Below are 24,502 nucleotides of genomic sequence, written 5' to 3'. Positions count from 1 at the left end.
CACCTCCATACAGTGTCTACACACACACATACACACAAGCATCATATAATCACAATCAAAGTGTTTAATACTATAATACTGTGTGTGTTTGAGTGATTGGGTTTCCAAAGAGAAATTAACATAAGTGATTGTCATTTCCCAAGCCTTTGACCTACAATATAGTAATCATTATAATTTCTTAGCCAGTGTCTTCAGCAAAGAAAAATTGCAGCACTTATTTGAGGAAATGGCCATAACTTTACCCCTTATAGTGATGAATTTGTGTGCTTATGGCACGTTTTAGGTCAGAGAATGGTGAGATTTCCTCTAATCTTGAGTTTCGCACTATTCAGACAGGATTAGTTTAACATTATTGACAGAGTTCATCTGTTATTTCATCATGTATATGCATCACAAAACCTGTTGAAATAAACGATACTACATTTGTAATATTCATTATGTACACCAGTGTTTAAAAGTTTGGGGTCAGTAAGATTACATAAAAAAAATATATATCATGGTTTCATCAAAGCGTTTTGATAATAATAATAATTTCTGAAGGATCGTGTGACACTGAAGACTGGAGTAATGATGCTGAAAATTCAGCTTTGCCATCACAGGAAGAAATTGCATTTTCAAATAGAATTCACAATATTACTGTTTTAACTGCATTTTTGATCAAATAAGTGCAGCCTTCATGAGCATAAGAGACCCTCCAGAAACATTTATATCTTACAGACCCTAAACTTTTGAATGGCAGTGTATATAATTAAGGCAAGATATTAAAATGATGATCATTCCTGTATATAGGGGCCTATCTGAACTGTTCATGGTCAGACTCTTCAGATTGATTTAATTTTCTTTTTACATCAGATTGGATGTCAGCAGTGCTCAGACCACCAACTGTTGTTTTACTCACATACAGTGCATAATAAATGTGCACCAGGCAGCACAACAAGACATTTTTGTTTAGTTATGGTTTTTGATGAAGGTCAAATGAAATGAGGAAAAGCATTGTGAAAAAAATTATATATGGTAATCATAGATGTGCCTATCCGGACAGGATTAGATTTCTCACAGGACCCCAGAGTTAGACGAAAACCAGCAGGTTATTTGCTTCATAATTTTTACAGAGAGTGTGTAAGAAAAACACAGATGTCTTCAATTCGGACAGAATTAAAATCACAAAGTCTATGTGTTAAACGGTTATAGGGCCCTATTTTAACAATCGAAGCGCATAGTCTAAAGCGCATAGTCGCAATCAGCGCATTGTATAAAAGGGTTGTCCCTATTCTTTTAATGAGTAATGGGTGTGTTTTGGGCGTAACGTGCAATAAGCCAATCAGAGTCTCATCTCCCATTCTCTTTAAAAGCCAGTTGCGCTCTTGCCATGGCGGATTCGCTATTTACATGGTGGAATTTGCAAGCGAAAAACTGAACGATTCTCTAGCGAGGAAACGGATCTGCTCATGCGCGAAGTTAAAACGTGCGAGCAGACAATCTACGGGACAAGCCAGATTCCACCAAAGTATCTTTATGCACACAATAATAAACTTTTACATTTGTTAATTCTTTTATTTTTAATATTTGGCATGTTTGTATGCTGTTGCGCATCCCTGTGTGTGTAATAAGCATAGTGTATGCGCGTTGTGCACCCACATATAGGCGCATATTACTAACGTGCTCTTTAAACAAAAAAAAAAAAAATATTGCACTATTGACTTCAGACCAAATTTCAGTTGGTCAATGGTGCAGTCTGGTGCAGTCTATTTCAGTTGCCTCAAAATAGCAACACGCCAACAATGCGCCTGAACACACATCATTTTCAGACCAGCTCACCCATGGCCACACAAATGGGCACAAATGCATTTGCTATTTAAACAACTTGGCACAGGACGTGAAAATAACTGTGTCAGGCTGAAACTAGCAAAAAATATTTTGCGTTGTGGCTGCCGTGCATTGCACCGGGTGTATGATAGGGCCCATAGAGTTTTAAGCCTGGAATACACTAACAAATTTTGCTCAGATTTTCAGTCTGGATCTGTCTGTGCTTATTGCTAAAAGTCAGAGCCAGACAATCACATGGTGTATGATTTTTTTTAACTTCAGAGTTCAGACTGTAAATCCATCTATTTGGACAATATATTTGCCATTTTGAGACGATTTGAGAACACATTAGGTGCATTCCATTCGACCGTAAGTGAACTGCGAAGTAGACTTCACAGGGTATTTCGCCATCTTAAGTGAAATTCCAATCCGAAGGGAGCGAACATGTTCAGTTCGAAGGGCACTGCCAATGGCATACGGAATAAGGTAACATCGATACATCACTTCACAGGAAGTAGAGAGATAAAATCACCCAACTGTCATTGCGCACCGCGTCACCAGTCAGAACTACAATGGAGCAGAGCCGTTGAAAGAGTTTTTTAACGGCTCTGCGATGGAGGAATTTACATGTGCGTTTTGATAATTCATAAATTTTGTTATTCTTATACAAACGAAAGTATGAATGGTTATAGCGATGAGTGTTACATTTGCATATTTTATTGTATGAATAGGCATGACAAAGTAAAAGTATTAAAAAGCAGCTGAGGCTCTGTCATTTTTTTATTTTACTTTATTTACCTCAGAAGTGTTTACTATGCGGCTGCGCGTGGAAAAGAAAGCACACGAGATGAGATCCAAACCATGGATTAAGAATACATTTATACAGTTAACCAAATGAGAATTTATTTTCATATGGCATGACAGTTACAGCTTCAAATCAGTTAAGAGTCAATTTTAAATTCGAAAGTAAATTATAATATCTATTTATCTATGTTACATCATAATCTGCGCGACACAGTCGTTGAATTTCTTTGACGTTTGCAGGGCGTTCCAAATGAGCGATTATTGTCAGCGAAGTCCACTTCAACTGAAATACCGTCCTCAGGGAGTGGGGAGCAGTAAACACTGCGTAGAGACCCTGTCGAATGCACCCGTCTCCTAGAAATAAATTGCATGTTCCTGTGAACTTGTTGTGTTCAGAACGACTTTAAAGTGTGTTAGTGTGTGACCCTCAGTCATTAAGTGTATGATGCACAGTTCAGTAACTATTCACAAAGTCGGCAAGTGTATGATGACTTGCTTTTAAAAAAACTCATTTTAAAAGTTGTGTAATGTATTCCAGCTGTAACACTCACAAGTTACTGTTCAGACTTACTTCTTGATATTAATTGAATCTCAGCAGTGTCCATTGCTCATGGCCAACAACAAAGTGAGAAAGCTATTGTCTGAGGTTTGATCTTATCGTGAGAATCTATACCACAATCTTTTGTGGTTTACCCTTAAAAAGCCACAAGAGCTGCAGCCGGTTGCTGTGAAGTGCCTGCTAAAGATTTAATCAGCATCTTCATCCGTCACATTACTTTTTCACAGCCTTGCTGCACTCAGATCTCCTATCAGATAACTAAATAGAGGCTATGGCTTTTCTGTATTTCGGTGTTACCTACAAAGAACACAGAATCCTATCGACTAACGTTTCCCTTGTTCTCTCACACGGAAACTGTGAACCATTTTAAGCAGGCTCGTTTTCACAAGAGCGACTCTCTCTCTTCTTCTCCCTCTCTGTACGCGTGTGATTAGTGGACTGTGAACAGACTGGAGCCCCGGCTAGCTGACCTTGGACCACAGCCAAGCATCACATCCTGGGCAGCCGTGGCTTCAGGCCTCCCATCTGACAGCCCAACCCGCATGCACCACCTCTGTCGCACCCCGCTGTCCCGTAATGCCTCGCTCCCGTCCATCACGCCACTATCACCCATCCCCAACGCCTTAAAACGGCACCAGGGCATTCACCTGGGATGCGAAAGAGCATATAAGAAATGTTTTCCTGAACAGAGTGCTGGTTTGCAATGTGGTAGTTATTTAGAACAGACTAACCATTCGCCGGTGACAGTGAAAGCATGCACAGCAAGCATTCAGAGATCACAAGGTAGCAGTGATTGATGATCTAATGCTCTCGCCGATCTCCTCAATGTCTCATCTTCCCATCCACTGTCCTTTTCTGAAACTTTGGCAGCTGCCATTGGTCAGCCTTGAAAGGCCAGGAAGGAAAATATGGATGATAAAGAGGTTAAAGGGATAGTTCACCCAAAAATGTACTCATAACCCTCATATCATTCCAAACCTATAAGCAGTGCTCTATGAATGTGCATTGATCAATGCTTATATTTGAATAAAAGCCTAAATTAAATCTGTTCATTATATTAAAAAAATGAAGACTTGGATTTAGGGCTGGGCAGAATGGTGGATATATATTGTGTCAACGATATAAAGGGTCTATGATTAGAGATTTTGCTATATCGTTGATATCGCGGTATATAAATATTTCCACATAGCACAATTTTTTTTAGTTTGCATCTTTGTCTATTTTATTTGACCTATTGTTTGTAATTTGCTTCTTTGTTCTTATTTTTAATAAATAAAAAAAAAATAAAAAAAACAGTAAAGGACCCAATATGCTGGTGATTACGTAATAGGTAGGTGTACGCAGAGCCTTCTTTCATGATGAAATCTTTTCCATTCAACATCCGTTAGTAAAAACATAAACATACTGGAGAGCATCTATATAGAAAATGAAGTTGTACTTCTGCTGAAACGAGAGACTGACACTGTTTTTCATGTTTAATACAGTAAAGCTGCTTGATTTTAAGCAATCCATTGTATAAATTGCTTTATAATTAAAGTGGCGTGACTTTAATATAGTGCCGAATTGCAGAGCTTGTGCAAACATATCCATGATTAGATACTTTTCTTGTGCTTTATTAAAAAAATGCTTGCTTTTTTCTAAATTTTGTTATGTTAATTTTGTTATTGAGAGGAAAGCGCGCTGCACATGTTTACATATTCATCTAACACTCGCTCTCAGCAGTGTGGGCGGTGTCAGATGTTTGCTGACAGTATATCGCTGGTCACGTGTGTGTGTGCGTGTATATATATATATATATATATATATATATATATATATATATATATATATATATATATTTTATTGTGAAATAAAATTTTGATTGTATTAACCACCTCTACTTGGATTAAACTGCTCGATTACATTCACAATGTCTTTATAAAATTTTTAAAACTCAACCTCGAAAGTTGTGGTGGTGTGGACTAGGTCTGCACGATATATCGCACGATACGAAAAATAACATTGAACTTAAACGCGATTATCGCTTAAACGCAAAGGCTGCGATTTGTTTTTTTTTATGCGTGGCTTGTCAATGAAGTATGGCTCCAAATGCTAATCCATCTAAAAGCACTGCAAGTTTGAGTCGCTTATAATGTACATTTGAAAAAGCAACACGTGTCAAACTTCTTTTCAGACACAAGAAGCATTTATTAACATCTTGTCCAACAAATGACAATATTTAATAACATGTTTTTACTCCAAAACTCACTTCGTAACGACAGTTGAGTGTCCTTCTGTGAGATGATGTGGCTTCTTACACAGAATAAGGCAGTCGTGTGTTTATTAGTCATGTTTAATCAATCAAAACGTTTCAATCTTCTGTTTATTCAGCTACAGCGATATGATGCGTGTTATCTTCTTCTGCTGCAGGGCATATTTTGAGTTTCTGCGCAAGAGCGCCCTCTGGCTTTCAGATGGAGAAGCATTTACTACTGATCACAGAGCTGTACAGCTCTGACAAGTCGCACATTAAATAATCGCAGCCTTTGCCATATCGTGTGCGATTTTATTGTGATAAATCGTGCAGCCCTAGTGTGGACTTTAAATGAAGGGACAGAAATCTCTGAGGTTTCAATAAAAATATCTTAATTTGTGTTCTGAAGATAAACAAACGTCTTTGAAACAACTTGAGGGTGAGTTACTGATGAACAAATTTTTGTTTTTGGGTGAACTATCCTTTTAATTGTGTTTGTGCCTGCACTTTCTAGCATCTGTGTGCTGTCCTTTAGTTAGAAAGCTTACTAAATCATGCTTACCAAATTGCTGGGGAGCACAGTGCAGTTCGGGGGCTTGTTTTTGCCTCCCACCCCCTCCCACTGTGTCTCTTCAGGGGAGAAGCTATTAGTCAGGCAGTTCATAGCGTTATTAACACAAACGGCAGGGACACGATAGGGATCCTCTCCGCATTGATTCTGCCCCACACAACACTCCACTGCCTTTGAAATTATTCAATCGCCATCCATTTGGAAAACAGACACAGAAAACACTGATAGTAATAGTTTGTGATATATAGAAGGAAAAGCCCAAACGTAATGGACAGCCGGCAGCTGTAGGCCCCTCAGGAGAGAGTTAATATGGTTTGGGGGACACATTTGACTGTAGCGCCAGGCGGATTTTCACCGGCTTCAGGATTAACACAGCCACAGAGTATCTTTTATTGGGGGGGACTCTGAGTTTTAAAGGCCCACACTGTGACCGATATTTAGACCTAAGCCCCCCAAAGCTGATAACGGTCATGAAAGGGCAGAACCTCAGCTGCCGAGAAGAAAACCTGACTTATTTATTCTACTTTTTTAAGTACAAGCAGGCTTTTGGCATAAAGACATGATCTGTGTCAAGCTCTAGTAAACGTGTCACTTCATCAGTTTTATGTCATTTTTTTTATGCATCGTACCGCCGTTTTGCATGCGCACAAATTCTTACCAGTCTAGCATTTTTTTAACAATGTGCAACATACAAATCTTATCATGAATGAAGGACGACAAAAAGTAGGATTGCCACACAGAACCAAAATGTTGCCTAGCAACGGCACTCAGAACTGAGCTAGAAACTTCTAGCAGCATCTCTAAAGATGTGTGCTAGATGTGACGCTGATCTTAAAAATAAGCGAAACACAATGCTCTCAATCGTTGTTAATGCTTATACATCTAATAAAAATAATGTCTGAATGTATTATTATTTAAATAATTATTGTTAGATCACTATATAGAATGGCAGTGTGTTATCATTGAAGAGAATGGGATCAAACAGACCGTTTTAATGTGACATGAATTTTGTTGATAAATGCAAATAGCTCTTCTTTGTTGTTGTTTGTGCCCCATTAACTTTATTACAATTACACAATCGCAGTACAAGCACTATCTTCTCTTCAGGGCTTTTGTTTGCCCTTTTAATGAAATTCATCAAAGACTTTGAAGAAAGTGCTTTTTAATGAGGAGAGTGGAGAAATATCGATCGTTTCGGGGGACAGTTGACCATTCGTGCTCCCCTCTTTTCCCCCAGTAATTATAGGAGTGTCATAGCACTCAATTAGCAGGTCCAGCTAATAATGTGTTTAATGCTGTGATCTCTTTCCCCCAGGGGTTTGAAGACAGCACTCATTATGCTGATCACTTGAGTGACAGTCGATTAGTGTCCCATGAAGGATTGTCCCCAACACCTTTCATGAGCTCCAGCATAATGGGTGAGTATCCAAGGCGATTCTGACCCTGTCTCTCTTTCACACCCGTCTTTCTGTCATCAATCCATTTAGCAATGTGTGGACCGAACAGGCGTTTCTCTCTGAAGGCAGTCACCACAGGAAGTGCCAGAGATGGGTGAGGGTGTTGTGTATATACATACAGAAATGCATGTTGTCTATATATACTTTATAGTTTTATTATAAAAGATTAATAGTATGTTTTGGGTCGGCTGCATTCATTTGATCAAAAATACAGTAAAAACAGTAATATTGTGAAATATTATTACAATTTAAAATAACTATTTTCTATTGTAATGTCTAATTTATTCCTGTGATGGCAAAGCTGAATTTTCAGCATCATTACTCCAGTCTTGAGTGTCACATGATCCTTCAGAAATCATTCTAATATGCTGATTTCTGCTCAAGATTTCTTATCATTTTCAATGTTAAAAATGGCTGTGCTGCTTAATATGTTTGTGGAAACTGTGATGCATTTTTTCAAGATTCTTTGATGATAGAAACTTCAAAAGAACAGTACCTATTTGAAATAGAAATCTTTTGTAACATTATCCTTCAGTTTCACAACAAGTCTTAAGCCTTAATATATAATATATAATATATAATATCTTAAAATATCATAACATATCAAAACATATCTTAAAATATGTCAGTGCCATTGTTTTTTCTGAAGATGGAAGATGCACACCACCAGTTTTTTTTTTTGTTTGTTTTGTTTTTTGTTTTTTTAGGCATGTTTATTAAACCTACTTAAATATTCTGATTGAACTAAGGCCTAATCCTGGCTTAATCTAAGCCGTGTTTGTGAAACCAGGCCTATAAATGTCTTTACTGTCACTTTTGAATAATTTAATGTGTCCTTGCTGAATAAAAGTATTATTTTTTTTATTACCAACTAAACTTTTGAATGGTTTTATATTACTTTTGTACATTAAACAATTATTTAGTATTTAATATATAAGAAAATATTCATGGTTCTTTTTGAGTTGGACATGAAAATCATGACAACTTGGCATTCAGTGAGTGAGTCATATTCAGTGATCATCCAGACAGATTCCCTGAAGAATTTTTCAGAATGGTTCACACAGATGTGTCTTTTTTAATCTATTCATTAATTAGTTACTTGTTCATGAACTGACTGCACCGACCAATAATATTAATATGTAATAATGTAATTTTATACATTATATTACATATAATTATAATTAATTATATTACATATAATTAATTATATATAATAATATTATATATATATATATATATATATATATATATATATATATATTAGGGTATACATTTATTTTTTTTGCTGCTGCTCTCACATCTGTCCCCAATTTCTGAATCTTCCTGCGGTGTGACTGTCTTCAGGAGTTGACCCTCCCCCAGGGTGGAAGTCACACCATCAGTACAGTTTTCCATCACAAAAGACTGTCTTCTAGCTAGCAGAAAAGCTACTGGCTTCTTCCATTGGCACACTGCATTTTTGCAGAGGATAGTGAGAAGAGAAGGGAAGGAAGGGAGAGAGCGAGAGAGAGAGAGAGAGAGAGAGAGAGAGAGAGAGAAGGAGGGGTTTCAGGAGTGGTAGTGAAACAAACAGATGGGCCAAAGATTATTTTACACTCACAAACCCCTTCAGCCACGGGCTCTCTCAAATCTCTCCCCTCTCTTTCCGAAGAGGTGTGTGAAACTCTACTAAACTTGCTCCACTTCCTCTTTTGCTTCCAAAAATGTTTCAAATAATTTTCCATCTGTATCAGTTTGTGAGTTTGTGCTTGTTTGGCCCCTTGTTTTTACTGCTTGTTTGCTGACTCCACAGACACAAAGCATAATACACATTATTCAGCATCAAGATGACGTGCAGTGCAGATTCTGAAAATTGCACACGCTTATTTATGTTGTGTAATTTTGGAACATGTTGATGTTGTGGATTATTTTGTCATTGTGAAGTGCAATGTTTTATTGCATCTTTTACTGTGTCTGTAACTATTTTCTGTGACAGTGCTATCTTTCTGAAATTCAGTATAATACAGGTATTTTACAGCACAATTTTATTTTTAATAAGCACGGTGTCATTTGTTTATTTATTTGTTTGTGCAGACTATTGAGACAGTTGAGGTGATCTAGCCTTTAAATTTTACATCATATATATATATATATATATATATATATATATATATATATATATATATATATATAACATTCAAGAAATGCTTATGTTAATTATAAAAAATGCTATTTAGTAGCATTTTCTTAGATATTTATCAGGTGAAATGGCTTGATTAGAGTCACAATGGGCTATTTATCCCTTGAACGTGATTGATGGATGTTGTTAGATCTGAGGTCTCTGTGTCTGCCGCTATTGTGATGTGCATGCACATGACAGCTTTATGGGCTGCTGAACCCCGGCTCTTTGTAGCATCACCCTGGAGACCGGTTGCCATGTAAGGTGGCAAGTTTACGGATGGGTGCTACTGCACGAAGCCCACCGAAACAAAATGTTATCTCTATGCCAATTGATCTTTGTATGTGTGTGCGGGTGTGTGTGTTTGTGCGCGGTGGAGGTAGGGAGGATGTTTGGTTTTCCTCTGTCCTGTTGATGCAGCACTAATTATGCCTATAAGTAGCAAAATATGGAAATGATCTGGAACAATGATGTGTCAGGGAATTAGACAATCTGATTGCACGGCTAAATTGCCTGCGCTATCTTGCTGGGATTGGACGAGAAGACCGAGTCTTATCAAATTGAATTTCAGCAGTAATATCTGGGATTTACATGGAATTACCCATTCCGGAGCAACCTCATTAAATCATCTCTGAAAGGTTATTACTCACCAATGAAAAAGGAAGAGCTCGAATGTGAATGTAATACAATTAAGCATTACCATCACACGAATGGCATTTCTGAGGGAACCCTGGCCTATGAGTTACTCGTGGGTTTATGTGACCCATTTTTTTTTTTCCTGCATGTGCCGTTTAAAAACAGAGCCGTGGTAATCTAAGTGGATTATCTTGAGACAAATCCCGGTGGTCTGCAGTTTCTTGAAGGAAATAGAAATAATAGGCTGGCACTTGTTTGTTTATTTTTTCAAACTGTTTGCGGCTGATAAAACCTTCACGCATCTTGCTTTTTGAAGCTACATATAAAATGTAGCTTCATTTAAACTGTAAAATCTATGCAGCCTTGTTTGTCTTCGCCGTTATTGTAAGAAATGCCTCAGATTTGCTTTTATAAACCATTATCCCATTAAGCAGTTTAATTTGAATGCTTCATTTAGTAGTCTTAAATATGCCTGTGGGGGCTGCATGCGTTGACCTGGTTCCATGCGCTCTCTAAGTGAAGTATGACATGTTGAGAGCAGCTTGGGGTTACTTGGGGTCAGCTATTGTGTATGATAATGAACATGTTACAGTTTATAGTGCTAGGCAGATGGCTGGTAATGACTGTTTATTTGACATAACATTTTAATTAGAGTAACCGCTGCTTGTTCTGAATAATGGAGATCCATTTTAAAGGTCACACTCTGTTCTGCTGTGTTTGTAATGGATTACATATCAGATGTTAGGTGCAAAATGTGATTCCTATCCACCTTTACTGTGCATTTCCTTAGAGTTTTGTGTCTGAATGGATAGATATTTCGCTTTGTTGCATCATCTTCATATGTGGTACACTTAGACCACTGGGGTAAGTGAATGTGTAGGTGTATATTTCTCCATGTGTCTGTGTGTATGCCTGAAGAAAGCCCATGAGAGGGTCTGTGTCAGTGTTGAGGTCAGAGGTCAGTCAGTCTGGGGCACACGTGCCGGCGCCCTGTTTCAATCCTCTTACCCTCCTCGTCTCTCGGCCTGCACGTGGCACCCACACTGTGATGGCTAAGACCGTCCTGCGCTGTACACAATCCTCTGACGCGGCAACTGAATACATTGAGTAATGCGTAATCACAAACCTTGTCCTATATAAATTCAGCTCTATTTCTGTTCCATTTTCAGAAGCCTAAACATAATTTGTACCACAATTTAACCCTATAATTAATTTGAAATAACATTGATCAGCCAACCGTGGCGCACAGTCTGCGTCCACAGTGTGCGTTCGTGTGTGTCCGCTTGTAATGTGAGGCGTGTTGCATAATGATGACTCTATGTTGAAGTTTTAAGCAATATTTAATAAGGCTTAATGCAGCTTTAGATTAAGAAGAAATCTGCATGCACGTAGAGAATCCTGCTTCTTCAGCGCAGCCAGTATTTACTGGTCAAACAGATTACCATCACAAAAGACAAATTAGTTTAGTACTTTGTTGACATTCCAAACTCCATGGGTAACAGTTGGCACAGACAGAGCTGGCCTGGCTTTAGACTTGATGAAACGGTCGACAACAAAACACAGTACATGAGTTTTAAATTGAATTTTCATGGGAAAAAATGCCGCAATCAGTTTGTACATGTGTTTTGCTGTAAACTTCCTGAAATCTAAGGTGAAGCTTGTTGCTCTGAAGCTCAGGGGAAGCTTGTGATTTGCGTTAGATGGGAATAATGTGCATACATGATCTCAGGAAGCTGTGTTTCCTGGCAAAATGCTCACCTCCGTTGGAGTTTAGTGCTGGTCTGTCAGGTCACGCTCACTTCCAGTCAACCTTTTTTCCCCAAAAGCCTTCCATTAAATGGCCAAAGACAGGGCGGCTGCAGGACTCAGTGGAAACCTGCAGAATTAAAATACAGTTGTCTTCTTTGCGTGCGCATTTTGACTACTTTGAAATAGGGTTGGGCGATGTCTACCAAATTGGTATCAGACGATGTCTACAGTGAAACATTGCGATGGACGATGACATCGGGGGAGGGTGGAGCTTCGCATTCACGTTTGAGTGTTAAGATCAACTGCCATTGGAATTAAAGGTGCCGTAGAACGTCTTTTTAAAAGATGTAATATAAGTCTATGGTGTCCCCTGTGTGTCTGTGAAGTTTAAGCTCAAAATACCCCATAGATTTTTTTTTATTAATTTTTTTAACTGCCTATTTTGGGGCATCATTAACTATGAGCCGATTTAGGCTGCGGCCCCTTTAAATGCTCACGCTCCCCGCCCACGGAGCTCGTGCTTGCCTTCAACAGCATAAACAAAGTTCACACAGCTAATATAACCCTCAAAATGGATCTTTACAAGATGTTCGTCATGCAGCATGTCTAATCGCTTAAGTATAGAACTAGAATGAAGTTGTGTTTAGGAATTATACAGACTGCAAGTGTTTAAATAATGAAAATAACAACAGTCTTATCTCCGTGAATACAGTAAGAAACGATGGTAACTTTAACCACATTTAACAGTACATTAGCAACATGCTAACGAAACATTTAGAAAGACAATTTACAAATATCACTAAAAATATCATGATATCATGGATCATGTCAGTTATTATCGCTCCATCTGCCATTTTTCGCTATTGTCCTTGCTTGCTTACCTAGTCTGATGATTCAGCTGTGCACAGATCCAGACGTTAATACTGGCTGCCCTTGTCTAATGCCTTGAACATGAGCTGGCATATGCAAATATTGGGGGCATACATATTAATGATCCCGACTGTTACGTAACAGTCGGTGTTATGTTGAGATTCGCCTGTTCGTCGGAGGTCTTCTAAACAAATGAGATTTATATAAGAAGGAGGAAACAACGGTGTTTGGGACTCACTGTATGTCATTTCCATGTACTGAACTCTTGTTATTCAACTATGCCAAGATAAATTCAATTTTTACTTCTAGGGCACCTTTAATTAAAAACGCTCACTCTGCTCTGCGCCAGTGTGAATGTAAAACATTTGTTAGCCTATAATTTGTTTTGCCTTTTTTTGCACAATAAAATCTTTACTGTTTAAATTTTGTTAACTGTTTTGAAAGTAATTTGTGATCGGGAACAATTTCATTATGCTATTATTACCTAATCAGAAAAGAAAATTATTTTAAGTAACTGTGCAGAAATTAAAAACATGAACTGCACTATCTATCGACCCAACCCTACTTTGAATTTTTTTTTTTAGAAATGCAGTAAAATTTCGGAAAAAGAGAATTTTTGCCTTTGACAGAATTAGTTTTAGATGGCCGAATCCATTGATGAAACAGTGACGTTTAATAAACGCTTCTCCAATAGTGAGTTTTGATCATGTCAGCATGTCTATTTCGTGCACACAACTTGGATAAGCTACAACAGCACCATAAAGTTTCTGTGCACTATATTCCAAGTGTTCTGAAGCCATTCCATAGTTTAATTTGAGGTACAGATAAATATTTAAGTCGTTAAATGAAAGTTCACGTAAATGCCTCCCTCCGCTGCGGCAGTCAGTCATTCTCCATTCAGCATTCAGACTGCGTGTCACGTTCAGTTATGACAGTCAACACAATGAAACACTCTCCAAGATGAATCAATGTTTCTATTATTATACTTCATCAAGATAACGGTAATACAATACCCATCAATATATCTTCTCTTTGTGCTTTGAACTTTTCAATGCGGAGCGCTGTGACTCCATGATGCTTCAAGCGCATCATTCTGCACACGGGATGCGCATAAGCGCTTTGTGCCGCTCTGTATGGGAGCCGTTCATATTATAATACTTTTGCGCAATGAACGATTGTTAATAGCATTTTTTTCGTTCTGTCCTATCTTTCATATGTTGCTGCATCATTTTGATTTTTATATTTTAATGTTAAGACATTTAATAGCTTCGCATTTTCATATTTATTCACAAACTTATAGAGTAAACAGATAGGCCTAAGCTATGCATTTATTTATATTATGAAAAGAAGATAAAGACTGCGTCACTTCTCAGTTTTCATCTTGAACACTTTTTGAGGATCGTGAGTGAACGCGATCATCTCTTCCTCTTTACTACTTTACAGAAGGAAATAAATATGAATGAAAATTAAAGAATATGTTGAAAGTTGCAGTAGCTTACCGAAATCTTTATCACGTCAGTTCAATCAGTGTTGTAAACAATGTCACGTATACCTCAGAAAAGCCATTCGTTGACCATAAACTTATAGTCAGCAGCAAGAAAAATAAAACAAACTATTTAAAACAAAACGGATTAGAAACTTAATTATGCAAGTATAAGTATTATAATATATAATAAAATGGACAAACTGGGTGCGTGTAATCAAACGCATCGTTTTCATTTTATTCTGGAGACTGAACTCGCGCTCTGCTGCTACACTGGAGCACGCTCACCACCAACTGGACAGGGATGAGAATTACAGTTACAAGCAAATTCAGCCTCAAGTAATCTGTCAAAATGACGGACAGGCTGCAGATTTTTTCAGTCACTGCTAAAAAAAATCCATCAATGACGGAAAAGTTCCGGTTAAGGCGACCTTTGAGATTATATATTATATACACGACCGCGGTGGCGCAGTTGTCATGCCGACCGTCACAGCCCTATGTGAGGCATACAGTTTATTAGGTAATTTAGCACTTTTCTTATTACTTGAAGATCGGATCGGATCGGTATCGGCCGATACTGAATCCCAGGTATCGGAATCGGTATCGGAAGCGAAAAAGGCGGATCGGTGCATTTAAGCAAACAGACTAAATGGACTAAAAGCCACAATTTCATGGAGTATGAAATAATCCTAACTATTTTCTAAATGTATCTTACAATCACCAAATCAAAATTGATAATTCTGATCACTCACATGAGATTGCAGCAATAGCAAACCACAACGATCCAATGATCCAATCATTTCCTGAGACAAAATTAAATCCTGCCCTACATTTTTTCTAGTTTGAGAAGCTGTTTCACTCAGATATACATCACAATAGGGAGGAAAAGACTATCACAACTTCCGTTTAATGCCAGCTTCAAGGATCTGATTGTGAACAATTCATCCATGCATATTTAATTTATTTATTTATTTATTTTTTTTACCACATACTTTTTAATCAGAACATTACAACTTGATTTTCCGGTGAAACTAAAGGCTTCTCTCTGATGACGTATACTGGACTTCTCAAATCATTTACAATCAAATGCAAGATCACATTCACATCTGCCTCCCATCCAATCAACAACCAATGGACAGACCCACGTCGCTGTCTTACATTTTTTTTTCTTTTTTGATAATCCGTTTCAATCAGATGTATGTCACAATATGGAAGAAAAGATCTGTTGCTGCTTTTGTTAGATTGCAAATTCAAATCCATTAAGCAGAACTGTGCACATTTTCCCTCCAAATCAGCACAAAAAATGTAGAAAATGTCATCAGTGACCTTTAGTGCTTAGTGACCCTTTATAATGATCTCACTTTACCTCGACCAGTCAAAGCGTCCTCCTGCAGCTATTACATTCATCTTAAGCATTTGCCATTGTTTTTACTGTCTTTTTTTTCATAAAGCCTCCTAGTTTTATTTCAAGATGACATGGATTGGATATTTGACTTTACACACTCTGCTGAGATGAAAGTTTGAGATGAGAGAGAAGGGGATGTCTGATGAAGTCAGTGAAGTTACCATCTCATTGTGGAATTCTGGATTTCTGCTTTCTGTCACACTGATGACTGAGTATCAAAGAGAGAGAAGATATTACAAGGACATTTCCGGACTTCCTTGTATCTGAGAAATTCTCTCTTTTTTTGCTGTTCTGTTCCTCCGCAAGCCACTCATGAAAGATTTCAGATGGTTTAGATTAGTCCATTTTATTTAATTACCTTAAGCGAGGCTCTCTCTCTCTTTCTGTGTGTGTGTGTGTGTGTGTGTGTGTGTGTGCGCATATGACTGTGTGTTCATCACTCGCCAGCATTTCAATCCATGTGCCTGTCTATATTTTTAACAATGCTGACTGTCTTGTGGATGCACTCACGTTCCTGTGGCCTGCCGCACATCCTCTCTGTTCTAATCTGCTTATTATTAGCAGCATCAATGTGCACACACACACACACACACATATACAGCCCTGCTCACTACTGAAGTGATTCAGTAAGACTTGGCCTTCTGTACTCATCTTTATTTAGCTGTGTACGTCAGAGCTGATCTCAGAAGACACATCTAGTGATTGCACCCGTGTGATATCGCCTGCTAGATAAAATCTATTAGTTGGCCTAATGTAACCCAGGAGCTTGCGTTCCTCACCTGGGACATTAGAAGTTTCACGAACGCTCCCCCAGGTCATATCTCCGTTTCTGTCTCTTCCCCAGAGAAGATCATGGCTGGTCTGCCACCTCTCACCCTAGTGGCACCTAAATGGTCCTCTCACAGGAGTGCTGTACGAAGGCGGCAGTAGATACTGTTGAAATGTTGCCGTTGTTCTCGCAGTCCCAAATGGTGTAGCCTTAGCAACAGAACGCCAAGGTGAACTGTGAAAGGCATCTCAGATTCTCAGACTGCTTTACTAGTGATAGCTATCACACCACAATAACTTTAAATTGCTCAGTTCTTGTTTTCTAATAATTTTGAGTAAAATTTAAGTAAATATTGTGTAAAATAAATGTTTTAAATTCAATAATCAGGGGTGCACAGAGGTGCAGGGGTTTTAAATTCAGTAAATTCAGGGGTGCACATAACTTTTTTGGTCTGGTTCTCAAGGGAGCACCTGGAGATGTTGCTTGATACTCACACTTTACGTGACACACTTATCCTAAAAGCTGTCCTCATCACTTTCCTCCAGACTGCTCTCCTCACTATCTTCTTTTTTCTCAAACATGGTAGATGATGATAATGATTTTTATTTTTTTTTATTTTACTAACATTAATGACACAGACAACAGCAAGAATATTAGGCTGCTGTCACTTTAAGAAGGAAAGCATGGACCGAATAACTGACACACATCCGGTTTCTTTCTCAACTGTTCACTTATGACTTAGCCTAGAGAATACTTGCCGAGACAGGTATTTTGACATAAATTTGTGTGTATGTGACCGTTCAAGCGCAAGTAAATGCAAAAGAGGAATTCATTTGGTGTTTGAGCTCTGTCTGACTCTCTCTCTCTCTCTGCATGCGCGCATTTTGGGGGTGTGAGGCTGTGCGCACAGATAACGGCTCACGAGTCATGATTTTCGTCTCTTCTTCCACTTTTAAAATCATTTGAATGTGTTAATTGGCGAGACAAAACACCTCCAAATGATAAACTTTCACTCTATGATGGTTAAATTTAGCAGTTAATTTGTGAATCACATGCATGCTGAACCGTTGGACCTTATCCGTACGGATCACGGATTAACTGCGATCCGTTGCACACCTAATAATTAAAGAACACACTTATCATCATGATTGCTATCTTACCAGAGATGGAGAAAAATCCTACTCTAGTAAGTAAACGTGTCCCTGTGGACCGGTCCTCAAAAATGTTGGTACTCAAAAGCGCTTCCCTTCATGTTTTCTGGTGCGCATCGTATATTTTTCCGCGCATGCTCACCTGCGTACCGCATATGTGCACCCCTGCATATAAAAGAATCAGAATTATATGTTATGTAATGTTATGTTATGTTTTAAAATGTAATTTATTCCTGTGATGGCAAAACTGAATTTTCAGCATCATTGCTCCAGTCTTCAGTATCACATGATCCTTCAGAAATCATTCTGATATGCTGATTTGCTGCTCAAGTGACGTTTCTTATTCTTATCAATGTTGAAAACAAATTTGCTGCTTCGTGTTTTTGTGGACATTTTTTTGCATTTTTTTAATGAATAGAAAATTCAAAAGAACAGCATTTATTTTAAATAGTGGCTGCTAAAAGGGATTTTTAATTATTAATCAATATTACTTAATACTTTTAAGTTTAATCTATAGAAAATCTCAAAATGAATATCCATTATAATGCTATTATAATGTTTTGATGCCTAAATTCACTTGCAGCATCAATAATAATTGATTTTAACTTGTAGTGTTTTATTTATTTAGTCAAAATAGTATAGAATTTTAAGCTCGGACATTTATTGTTTAATGACTTTTATTATCAGTTTATCAGTAACACTCAAATTTTAATATCAGTGCATCTCTGTTTGAAACATTTTTGAATGAGGGATTCTCAACCTTCACTCTGTCACAACCTTGTTTTGTGCAAAAGTTTGTGTCTAAAACCACAGTTTAACTCTTAGGCAGTCCATTTCCTTTAGTGGAATTATACATTCGGTTCATATCACTCTATATACTGCAGTTTTGACTGCATGCCTGGAGCCTGGAGTAGCTCATTGTTTTTGAGTGTGTCACACAGGTGGTTTGCAGTCATTTAATCTCTCACAGTGTGCTTACGCCATGTGCAAAATAATTGTGGAACGGCACACTAATTTCTGAAATTTGCATCCCAACTTTCTGCCTGCAGTGTGTGTGGTGTTAGCGTGGCGCTCCCGTGCATGCCGCGCCGCTAAATGAATTCTCCATGCATATTAGAATTGTTCTCATCTGTTTCTCATCTCCTTTGATGAAACCTAATGGCTTTCCAGGAAATGAAATTATGCAGTCATTTAGTGACAATGCAAAGTGTGCAAGAGCGTTTTGTACCCGGGGTGTGTGTTGTTGTTGTTTTTTTTCTTTCTGTGTGCACAAGAGGAACAGCACAGAGATGCCAAGATGCATCTCGCTATCCTTTTGTTCAGCCGAGGGAAAGAAAAAAAATTTGTCCCAGTGCTCGGCTTATCTGTACGTATCTCATACTGCATGTGATTTATTTATTTATTTGCTTTTTAATTATTCCTTAAGGCTGAGCATGTATGCTGTGCTCTGGCTCCCTGCTGTGTAGCGTTGGAGGCAGGTGTGTGTGTGTGGGGCCTCTGAGGGCCGCCACTCCTCTGGCTGGCACTCTGATTGTGACCAGGTGCTGCTCAGGTGCACGATCCCGTAGAGCAGCTACACAGCACAGCAGGGCCGCAGGTGCAGTAGAGAACACTCTCTCTCCACCTCCTCCCTGTATACCTCCATTTTATCCTCCTCCTGCCTGTCACTCATTTGCTCACTAATTCACTCTCTTAAGCATGTCTGTCTTACATCTACTCCTCCAATTATGTCATCATAATTGACCCTCCCTTTGTGCTCACTTACACAACCAATCAAAAGTTCAGGGTCGGTAAGATTTTTTAATGTTTTTGTCTCTTATGCTCACCAAGGCAGAATTTATTTGATCAAAAATAGTAAAGTAAAAACATTAATAGAATAAAATATTGCTATTATTCTAAATATTTTTTCTAAAATAGTTTTGCATTTTAAAATATATTATATTTCTGTAATGGCAAAGCTACATTTTTAGCAGCCAAACTTTGATTCTGGAGTAATGGCTGGTGAATAGAAAATTCAGAAGAACAGCATTTATTTGAAATAATCTTTTGTAACATTATAAAAGTTTTCATTGTCACTTTTGAATGTCAAATTGACAATTAGGTTTGTGCACTCTTCTCACAGTAGCTGTCATCTGCTGTTTTCCAGATATTTCCAGATAGTTTTGTTCATAGAAATGCGTTATTCACTGCTGTAAAGTGACATGACTAGTGGATGTTTTGGTGCAATCAGTCGATAATCAAATTCATTGTTGAGTAATATTCGTTGTCGATAATTTCCATCGCTGATTATAATAACGTTTTATTGATTAATTGTTGCAGACCTATATAGAAGCATGCACTATAAAGACGTCTTTGTTGCGACATAGTGCGACTCTCTGTTTTTCAGCATCTCACGCCATGAGCGCTGATTTTAAGATGCGTTCACTGCCCTGCATCAAGCTGTTTTTGAATGCAAGAACGCGTCCTTTGTGAATGGCTCTTGTGAATTAGTAAAGGTTGTGAATACTTAAACAAGGCACTGTACATGACATTTGAGCAGCCTCAACTTTAGCCGCTCAGACACAAGAGTGTTTAAGATGCTGGAAGCAATGTGTGCTGACACAGGCTCAGAGCAGACATCTGTAGTGGTGTGGGAGTCTGGTGGCACTAGTGTGAAGTGTAGTGGATGTAGCTGGTCATTATGCAGAGCTCCAGGGTGCGCTTATCTGTTACTTCGCTCAACCAAGCGTGAAGAGCCCAAGACGGCCTGAAAGGCCACAAATCCCTCTCCTTCGCTTCTACTTCTACCAATGCCCCTCCTCCCTTCTTCCATCCGTTCATCTATCCATCCACCCGTCATCCGCCCCGGCTTCCCCAGGCCTGGGCCTCTGTGTGGAGGGGGTGAGGCGAGCGGGCAGGCAGGCGGGCGGGCCGGCCAGCTGCAGAGATCAGCTGGGGCCTGGTGCGCTCATGTCTGCAGGGCTGTTCGCAGAGGGCCAAGAGAGCTCAGAGCTGATAGAGCCCTGCTGATAGAGAGGTCCTGGGAGCCTGCTGTCACAGGCCACTGGGGGTCACCGAAATTACCGCCTGAGCTAATCTGTCTACAATGTGTCTGTGCCATCTATAGAGTTCTGTTATCAAACGCACAAGCCGGGGAAAAATCATGACAACAAAATAACACAAATATTAATGCCACACTGAATGCTTAAGCCTGAAATATTTGCTACATACTGTAAGTACTGCTGCACAAATTCTCAGCTATCTCATTGAAAGTATGTCCCCCCCGTTGTCCATGTGCTACTGTGGCAGTATCTGTGCAGTTAAAGCCAGTATATTATGATTCAGGTTGCTTGATGTAAGCATGTCAACAGTTTAACTAACTTGATCATTCCTATGGTGATGCAAAACCTGGAAATATCAGAGAATCAGAGAAAATAGTGATTTCCAGGCCTGGAAAGGTCATAGAAATGAACAAAATCCCAAGAATTCATGGGTATTTCTGTAGTTAATATAGATTTTTAATGTATTTTTTATGTATATTGATTATGTAAATATTGAATATATATTTGTTTAAAGCTGCAGTCCGCAACTTTTTTGTGTTAAAAATTTACAAAAATTATATAGTGAGAATACAACATGAATCCATTTTCCAAAACTTGTTTTTTTCTTATCCTGGATCATTATGGTACACTTATAATAAGTGTTTATATTCGGACTATTTCAGACCGGACTGGTAGGACTCGCCGCAGAGTATCACAGTAACTGCGTGACTCGCCATAGACATACACGGAGAAAAGTAGCTCCGGCTAGAATGTTCCTCCGCAAGACGCGTGCAGTTCTGTTTATTGACCGCTAGAGGGCCAAAAATCGCAGACAGCAGCTTTAAATTAAAATTATTTCTGTGGATTATATACATTATCTTTGTTTTTTTTTTACTTTTTTTACTTTAATAATTTTTTCAGCAAGTATGCATTAAATTGATCAAAAATGACACTGAAGACTTTTGCATTGTTACCAAAAAAAAAATCTATTTCAAGTAATTGCTGTTCTTTTGGACTTTTTATTCATCAAAAAATCCTGAAAACTGTTAATATGCATCAATGTAAATATTCCCTTAAAAAATATTTAGCAGCATATAAAGTGATAGGCTAATAAAAGCAGTGATAATAAAAATAATGTTTCTTCTACATCAAATCAGCATATACTTTCGGAAGGATCATGTGACACTGAAGACTTTGGTATCATAGGAATAAATCTTTTTTTTTAATGTATAGAAATAGAAAACAGTTATTTTAAATTGCAATAACATTTTACAATATTTTTCTTAAACAATAAAATATTGCCCTTCTTGCATTCAATCTCTATAATCTCTACAGTAAAAAACAAAACATTATACAGTCATCACAAACGACTGGAAAATTCATGGAAATTCATCGGTCAAATGGTGTGAGAACCCTGTCATTTTTCTTTCCCTGTATTGTGCCAAAGGTACTTTCAAGGAAAGTCTGTTCACTCTGCAGCCATGTTTGCAATGCCTCCGGGCAGATTTTTCGAGCATCTAAGACCAAATCCTCTCTACTTGAATGCGGGATTCCTGATATTTCAAAAACTGCTTGGCAAACTCACAATCAAATAACATATTTAAGATCGGCAACAAAATCTGACATTAACTGTCCCATAAATTGTGTTTCTTGTGCTCAAATAGCTTAAAAAATAGCTTATTTTTCAGGCTAGATAGAGCCAATGCGCATGTGCAGCCTGGGTATCAAAACACTGACTGTTTCTATAGCAACCAGAGCTTCTAATGGCAGCTGCAGTGGCGCGATGTCTTTACCAATCATACTTGTATTCTGACTAGGCATATGACGCTATTAAAATTTCATGTTGCGATAATTGTGGAAGCTTTTATCACAGTATACGGTATTATCACGATATTGAAATAAGTGGCAAAAAAAAGTGTTGTCATAACAGCTTTAAGAACTCTTTTTCTTATAACAAAAAGAACTCTGAACATTTTAAATATAATAACGCAGTACACAAAAAATCTAAAGTAAAATGTTTCAAAAAGATTAAACTGCAAAAGAATTATAAAGAACAACAGGTAGTGCTTTACAAAAAAGTCTTGTTATTTAATGCATTAAGTAAGATTAGCAATAGCTACATTTGTTACAGAAGGTATTTTTTTAATGTTAGTTAAAAAATACAAGTAATCATTGTTAGTTTTAGCTCAGGTCCATTAAATAATAATTACAACCTTTGATTTAGTAATGTTATTAAACATTAACTAAGATTAATAAATGCTTTTTAAATATTTTTCATTGTCAGTAATGATTAACATGTTAACTAATGAAGCCTTATGTCACTTAGTGATACTGAAAAATAACAAATAATCAGAACATTTTCATTAGGGCATGTTGTAGTCCAGATTAAAATATAAAAATGTTTGAAAATAAATAGCCTATTAAGTCTTTAAGTATTTGGTGCTGTGATGAACAACATTGCGAATTAAAAAAACTGAATGGCTGTTTGAAGCATTTTAAATACTCTAGCTGCTTTCTTTATGGGGTTTCTGGGGTAACCGCAGCATTTCTGTTGTTCTGTTGTCGCCCTCTGCTTTCTGAGTGAACGTGCACTTTCAGTGTCCTTCACTCGTTCAAGATTGTCCTCACTGCAGAACATGAGATCCAGGGGCGAGGTTGGATCCAAATCCAACTCCTCCCACTTTACAATCCCTAAACCTACCCATCTCCGCCCCCTGGATCTGGATCCAACTCCTCCCGCTTTACATAACCCTAAACCTACCCGACTCCACCCACTGGATCTCGTGTTCTGCAGTGAGGGGCTACTGACTCGTTCCACCATGTGCTTCTCACTGGGCTTGTTTACATCTGAGTGCCCGCGTCCCTTTGACGCAGTACAGCGGTGTTGCACATTTTATACAGTTGATGGGGAAAGTATTCTTAAAATGCATTATAAAAATTTGAATAATTCATAATAAATAATTATTCACGGTAGTTTTAAGTGCCCACTATAACAATATCGTGCATATTCATTATCATGATATATCGTATTACCGAATATCGGCATGTCTAGTTCTGACACATTTCAGAATGCAATGCATGAAATTTAAAGGGTTAGTTCATCCAAAAATCAAAATAATATAATTTATTACTCACCCTCATGCCGTTACACACCTGTAAGACCTTCATTAATCTTCGGAATGCAAATTGAGATATTTTTGTTGAAATCCGATGGCTCCGTGAGGCCTGCATAGGAAGCAATGACATTTCCTGTCTCAAGGTCCATAAAGGTACTAAAAACATATTTAAATCAGTTCATGTGAGTACAGTTGTTCAATATTAATATTATAAAGCGACGAGAATATTTTTGGTGCGACAAAAAAAACAAAATATATATTGATGGCCTATTTCAAAACACTGCTTCGTGAAGCTTCGGAGCGTGATGAATCAGCGTATCAAATCATGATTCGGATCGCGTGTCAAACCGCCAAACTGCTGAAATCACGTGACTTTGGCGCTTCGAACAGCTGATTGGACACGCCGACTCATTATGCTCCGAAGCTTCCTGAAGCAGTGTTTTGAAATCGGCCATCACTATATAAGTCGTTATTTTGTTTTTTTTTTGGCGCACCAAAAATATTCTCGTTGCTTTATAATATTAATATTGAACCACCGTACTCACATGAACTGATATAAATACGTTTTTAGTAATTTAATGGATCTTGAGAGACGAAATGTCATTGCTCCCTATGCAGGCCTCGCGGAGCCATCAGATTTCAACAAAAATATCTCAATTTGCATTCCGAAGATTAACGAAGGTCTTACGGGTGTGGAACAGCATGAGGGCGAGTA

General features: G+C 38.0%; 1 protein-coding gene across 10 annotated transcripts in view; it reads left to right on the top strand.

Annotated features, from left to right (window-relative positions):
* tcf12 (transcription factor 12) overlaps positions 1–24,502 on the top strand; it is a 144,763-nt gene that overhangs the window by 53,357 nt on the left and 66,904 nt on the right. For 7 of the 10 annotated variants that reach the window (XM_048185070.1, XM_048185072.1, XM_048185073.1 and 4 more), the window contains one exon: positions 7,289–7,391. The exons of 1 other annotated variant lie outside the window; for it this stretch is intronic. In XM_048185070.1, the coding sequence (XP_048041027.1) occupies positions 7,289–7,391 (103 nt within the window). Of the gene's footprint in view, positions 1–7,288; positions 7,525–24,502 lie in introns of all 10 variants that reach the window. 2 more of the 10 variants (XM_048185079.1, XM_048185078.1) reach the window with 1 other exon arrangement.

This window comes from Megalobrama amblycephala, linkage group LG3 (genome assembly GCF_018812025.1).
Source record: "Megalobrama amblycephala isolate DHTTF-2021 linkage group LG3, ASM1881202v1, whole genome shotgun sequence".
Classification (NCBI taxonomy): Eukaryota; Metazoa; Chordata; class Actinopteri; order Cypriniformes; family Xenocyprididae; genus Megalobrama; species Megalobrama amblycephala.
Note: the sequence above shows the minus strand (reverse complement) of the source record. Positions and strands in the feature narration are given on the sequence as shown.